Source organism: Hippoglossus stenolepis, chromosome 5 (genome assembly GCF_022539355.2).
Source record: "Hippoglossus stenolepis isolate QCI-W04-F060 chromosome 5, HSTE1.2, whole genome shotgun sequence".
NCBI classification, from domain to species: domain Eukaryota; kingdom Metazoa; phylum Chordata; class Actinopteri; order Pleuronectiformes; family Pleuronectidae; genus Hippoglossus; species Hippoglossus stenolepis.
The window spans coordinates 4,630,849-4,636,981 of record NC_061487.1 but is presented as its reverse complement, the minus strand read 5'-3'; the positions used below and the strand labels follow the sequence as shown (position 1 = coordinate 4,636,981).

The following is a 6,133-nucleotide window of genomic DNA, read 5'->3' as shown; positions in this document are numbered from 1 at the left end:
GAATGTTTTCCTGTTGTGAACGCGTCCGACCCGCACAATCTCCTGCTGCGTTCTTCACATGTGAAAAGCAAAGTGCAAAATCTGGACAACTGGGCCCAGGCATTATCCAGAGTTCATGTCTGAAAACGGCCATGTAATTTTCAGTTCGTTGTTTCGTCCAAGCCACAACCTTAACTGTTATGGTTCAGTCTCACCGCTCTCTGTGTCGTTTTCGGCTGCAGCACTCATCCGTTTCCTCAGAAAAAAGCCACTGTCATCTCTTTACTCAAAGTGGAGCATTTAGCAGCTGAAGAGTCAAATATTTCCTTCAGGAGAAGGTAGAGACCAACTATATGTCAATGTTGTGTCACAGCTATTTCCACAACCCAAGCAAAATCATGTTTATGTACATGTTGGTGATTGTTTAGAGAAGATGTTTTAAATGAATTTTAAGACCATTTTTAAAACTGGTGATAATCCTTCAAGTTATTTCAATCCATTAGTGAATGAATTGATAGAGGCTGATGTTGCTTCAAATTTGTTACATAACAACAAATGTGTTTTTATTAGTGTGGCAAGTGAAGGAATCTCTGACTGCCAGACCACAGTGCTTATGTTTTTAGAGTAAATAAGGGATGAACACTTCACATTGTATAGCTCCCCCGTGCACAAAACATGCTCTTTAAAGAATTTGTTTTATTTAGAGGAGGTGAAGTAAAAATTCATGATTAAAAAGTTAATTTTAAGATGTGTTTTCAAAAAGCATGCTATTGCCAGCCAACAGTTGGTGATATGTAACAATTAAATCTAGCTTTTTTTGGACAATTTTCAATTTCGTCTAATGCATGAATGTAAAATTCCTGACGGATCTAATATGACATCATTGATAATACTGAGCTTTTTAATTTACTACATGTATTTACTACATGATAAATATGCACTTGTAGCCCAACAGTGAAAAGTTTTAGCCCCATTTTATTTAATGCTTAAAGCAGATGACTAATCCATTGCCCTCATAATGTGTATGAACACGTTTGTGTCTGTCCCCATTTCTCAGGAAGATTTCATCACACTCTTCCTGTAACTGTGTGAAGAAAAACAGTTTCTAAACTTTTTTCTTTGCCACACCGAAATCCGGACCTGTGTTTATCACAAAGTGTTTGCATATAAATATGAGCTCCAGGTCCTCGTTCAGATCACTGGGTTTCCTTATTCCACGCAGCCAGAGGACAGGAGCTCAGAACCCTCAGTTTCCTTCCAGAAAAGACGCTTCATTACTTCTGTAGGACGAGAGCTCACTGTAAACATGGTTGATAGAAGCATTGCACTGGAGGCTCTGGGAGCACTCTGCACTGGCAACGTGACGTCTGTCCAGAAACAAACATCACCAGCTGGTTTGTCCAGAGAGAACCTTCAAGTGGGACCACGGCAGAATCTGTCCATCAAGCTTCTCATCCCTACTGTCATTGATGGAGATGAAAACTCGTAATTAGTGGAGCTTTTCTTACCCTAAATCATGAGATCAGATTTTATTCTGTTTTATTTAGAGGAGATGAATACAAAATTCATGATTAAAAAGTAAATTTTAAGATGTGTTTTCAAAAAGCATAACAAATAATGTGTTGTTTCGTTAAAGCAGCTGATCGACCTGAGCTCTCCGCTCATCAGGTGGAGTCCAGAAGACAAGAAGGAGAACAACGCTCCGCTCATCAACCTCTCCTTCTGATCCACATCCTCCTGAACACGTGGACCTGCTGGCCTCTGCAGTAAACTGGACTCAACAGGTTTCTGTCTCCAGAAACTCTGATGATGATCCAGTTAAGACAACGAAGAGTTTTGAATCAGTGAAATCTTTACTGAATTCTGAGTATTATGTTTTAAATTATGAAAATATTCAGAGGATGCTGATGTTTTTCTGCACCTGACTGTACTTTTCATCGTCTCTGTCTCGCTGCTCTTATTAATGTTTGAATAAATGTTGTTCTTGTCACTACTGTATACTGATGTTCCTGTCTCTGTGCTGTCCACCAACATTGAAACCTGATAATTGACAGTTTCTGAGCTCTCTCATAATGCAACTGAAACCGGCCGTTTAAAACGACTACAATTGTTTTCTTAAATTAGAAAGTAGAAATACGAGTATAACATAGTTGCTTGTAGAAAAACAGTCGCTTGCACTTCAGAACTAGAATGGCACTCAGTAGGGCACAGTCGTCCACCAAGGCCCAACAGTTCCCTTAAATCCAATCAAGCAGCACCAAACTTCCCTTTTTATTTAGTTTTGAGTTATAAGAACACTTGGGAAGACAAATACATTTGTGGTCTTTTTATCGTCTGCAGAACACTGTGTTGTTGGTTAATGTTGGTGTGTGGGCTTGTATCTTAAAAAAGAGTAAAGCCAAAGATTCTTCCTTGGAGAACTCCACTGTCAGTAAGTGTCTGTGCTTCCAGACAAGTATGAAGCAAGAGAGAAAATACCAGAACCTTTAACTATTTCTACCACTCATTAAAAACAAAGTGACCTCTTATTGTATATTTCTATTCCAATAACTATCAACATGCTATTGCCAGCCAACAGTTTGATATAGTTTGTCATTTCAAAATGTAACAAATAAAATCTAGCTTTTTTTGGACAATTTTCAATTTCGTCTAATGCATGAATGTAAAATTCCAGACGGATCTGATATGACATTATTGATAATACTTCGCTTTTTATGTACTACATGTATTTACTACATGATAAATATGCACTTGTAGCCCAACAGTGAAAAGTTTTAGCCCCATTTTATTTAATGCTTAAAGCAGATGACTAATCCACTGTCCTCATAATATGTGTATGAACCAGTTTGTGTCTGTCCCCATTTCTCTGGAAGATTTCATCACACTGTTCCTGTTACTGTGAAAAGAAAAACAGGTTCTTAACTTTTCATCTTTGCCACACCCAAATCCGGACCTGTGTTTATCACAAAGTGTTTGCATATAAATATGAGCTCTAGGTCCTCGTTCAGATCACTGGGTTTCCTTATTCCACGCAGCCAGAGGACAGGAGTTCAGAACCCTCAGTTTCCTTCCAGAAAAGACGCTTCATTACTTCTGTAGGACGAGAGCTCACTGTAAACATGGTTGATAGAAGCATTGCACTGGAGGCTCTGGGAGCACTCTGCACTGGCAACGTGTCGTCGGTCCAGGAACAAGCATCACCAGCTGGTTTGTCCAGAACGAATCTTCATGTGGGACCACGGCAGAATCTGTCCATCAAGCTTCTCATCCCTACTGTCATTGATGGAGATGAACACTGGTAATTAGTGGAGCTTTTCTTACCCTAAATCATGTGATCAGATTTTATTCTGTGAAGTTAGTGAATGCATTTTTCTAATGTACAGCTCTTTCCTTCCCACTACAGCCAAGTGTCAAGATCCTGCTTCTACCACATCAAGTCCATCCTGGAAAGCAGAGGTGGAGCTGCCTCTCCCGCACTGGACGAGAAGGTTGTTGATATCAAGAAGAATCTCATTATGGATGAGGAAGAATTCTTTGCCCCACAGTATAACTATGATTTCACCAAGCTGACTGAGACTGAGACCTATTGGAGAGGTGGAGAGAAGTACGAGCGTCCATGCGGTTGGTACCGATTTGGACTCAAGGTGGGTATGTCTTTGTTTTGGTTGACTTGTAATTTCAGAACGTCCTTCCAGTTTTTTTGTGAAACTGCTCTACATAAAATACCATTTAAACGTCCCTGCTGCTAAAGAGCAACAATACATAGAAATAATCAATAATATAACAAATCTATTGGAGAGAAGAATTCTTCATAACTCTTCAGCTGCTAAAAGCCTCCGCTATGTTCACCTGCTAATCTCTGGATGTCTGCTGCAGAGCGAGGGGTGCTCAGTGGATTTATTTGATTCAATTTTATTTGTATGGCGGCAAATCACAACATACAGAACATTATCTCCAGGCACTTTACATTGTAAGTTTGGGACCTTAAAAATTACAGAGAAACCCAACATTTCCTTTGGCAACTGTAGAGAGAAAAAACTCCCTCATTAACTGAAAGAAAAACCTCAAGCAGAACCAGTCTCGTGGGGGTTGGGGTGAGAGGAGAGAAATGGGGAAGAGAAAAGTGATGGGTGGAAACCAAAACTACCAAACTGTCTCCTTTAAGGAAAGTGATTGAATTTGTTCTTCTGTGGCCCAATGTCCCAATCCTCCAACAAGTTTGGTGCAAATCTGTCCTTCACTTTTTTTGTAATCCTGCTCACAAAAACACAAAGCAAACAGAGAGACACAGAGGCAACAAATGTCTCTGCTTCATCAGAAACCATCCAAAGCATGTGATGTCAACACTTTGTCACAGGTGCTGGACAAGTATTGTGGAAATACCTGGCTGGGAACCACGTACCGTGGCACCCAGTCAAGCCCAGGGGAGTGGCCTGTGTCTTACCACGGGACGTCAAAGAAAGGTGCCGGTGGCATCATCGGAGATCACTACGAGGTTTGATTACATATCCATTGTTATCAGTTCGAATGCTGTAGAATCACACATTCACATTATGTATCCCAGTAACTGCATGAATGAGTACACTTTACATTTCAGCATATGGAACTTTTGATTTAAATGTCCAGTAAATCAAACCAGCTCTGATATTTCTGCCTTAACTCAGTTTAATAGGAGGCAAATTGAAATTCATGCTCAGAGCAAATTAAGTTTAAAAGACATACACACTGCTTTTGAGTTTTACATTTAATTTCAACATGTCCTGACTGAAGCCTCCCTCTGATGACAGATTTCAAACCACAAATTGTAAAATGATCTCCTCTCTTTATTTACCTTTTTTGTTTAAGAGTAACAAATATAATTTGAAAGCTAAAAACTCAATGCAAACCATAACATTGAAGGCCAGAGAGCAAGAAGAAAAAGACCATGATGTGATTACTGTCAACGTTGCTTAGAGAATGACACACTGTATTTCAATGATGCTACTGCAATACAATCATTGTTGTAATTGTTAGAATTATTGTTATAAATGTTATTGTACAAATTCCATGAATGTTAATAAATTCTAATTCATACTTCTATTTAACAGCCAGGACCAGGGCAGGTCTATGGCAGGGGGATTTACTCCACACCGGACATAAGTGAGGCGAACCGCTACGCCAAAACGTTCACCTCCAGCAAGAATGGCAAGACGTACAAAGTGGTTCTGCAGAATCGAATCAACCCTGAGTACAGAAAGAAGTACAATAACGACCTCTACTGGCTGGTCCCCATCCCAAAGGGAACATCAGAAGCAGAAGAGCAGGAGATGGTAGAGAGGGCCATCCGTCCTTATGGCCTTCTGCTGAAAGAGGTCTAACAGAGGAAGGTCACTCTCTCACGCACACACACACACGCACACACACACACACACACACACACACACACACACACACACACACACACACACACACACACACACACACACACATCTGGCCAGTTGTGGAGCTTTGAAACCATTCCTGTCTTTTTATTGTAATACGAACAAAGTACTCCGATGCTGTCACATGTCATTTGCATATCAAGATGAATATGGAAAAATTGTATCTCATCTGCATGTGTGCTTTATAGACGGATGGAATAAACAACCTGCAAACTCAATCTACCTGCTCTGTTTCCTTTTTAAAAAAAGCTATGATGTTTGAAGTTTTAAATGAATTTGTCTCTCCAATCGATGTCTCTCCACTCCATAAAGATTGTTTACCGGCATCACAAGCAGGTTTTAGACATGATCTCCAGAATGGGGTCCAGAGTTTCTCCTAAGTTTTCCCTTTCACATATGAAGAACGCAGCAGGAGATTCTCCAGACGCATTCACAACAACACTGAAATCTTGGGAACATTCAGGCAAGGGGTGGGAGTCTGAGTAGAGCATACTTCTGCTGAGGAGATCATGTGTTTTTGTTCACAGCACATCGTTGGCCCTCAACTCTAAAAGCTCTGTTAACACCTTTAATTGTAATAATTTATATAGCGCTTTTCTAGTCTTGATGACCACTCAAAGCTCTTTACAGTACAGTTTTACATTCACCCATTCAAACACACATTCATACAGTGCATCTATTAGCAGTACTTTCTGTTCCATGAGGGGCAAATCGGGGTTCAGCATCTTGCCCAA

At 40.1% G+C, this 6,133-nt stretch overlaps 1 protein-coding gene across 1 annotated transcript; it reads left to right on the top strand.

Annotated features, from left to right (window-relative positions):
* The first annotated feature begins 2,977 nt into the window (after positions 1 to 2,977).
* Positions 2,978 to 5,617, top strand: LOC124851872. Its single transcript, XM_047339876.1, has 4 exons — positions 2,978 to 3,277; positions 3,383 to 3,623; positions 4,337 to 4,474; positions 5,067 to 5,617. The coding sequence occupies exons 1-4, from the start codon at positions 3,099 to 3,101 to the stop codon at positions 5,334 to 5,336; spliced, it is 828 nt and encodes a 275-aa protein (XP_047195832.1). The 5' UTR covers positions 2,978 to 3,098; the 3' UTR covers positions 5,337 to 5,617.
* Positions 5,618 to 6,133: the final 516 nt, after the last annotated feature.

Bases quoted from the DNA above. Each gene is read 5' to 3' on its own strand.
- LOC124851872 (XM_047339876.1), top strand. From the start codon at position 3,099: ATGGTTGATAGAAGCATTGCACTGGAGGCTCTGGGAGCACTCTGCACT. The intron at 3,624-4,336 runs GTGGGTATGTCT...ACTTTGTCACAG, and splicing joins GGTACCGATTTGGACTCAAG to GTGCTGGACAAGTATTGTGG. The intron at 4,475-5,066 runs GTTTGATTACAT...TCTATTTAACAG, and splicing joins TCATCGGAGATCACTACGAG to CCAGGACCAGGGCAGGTCTA.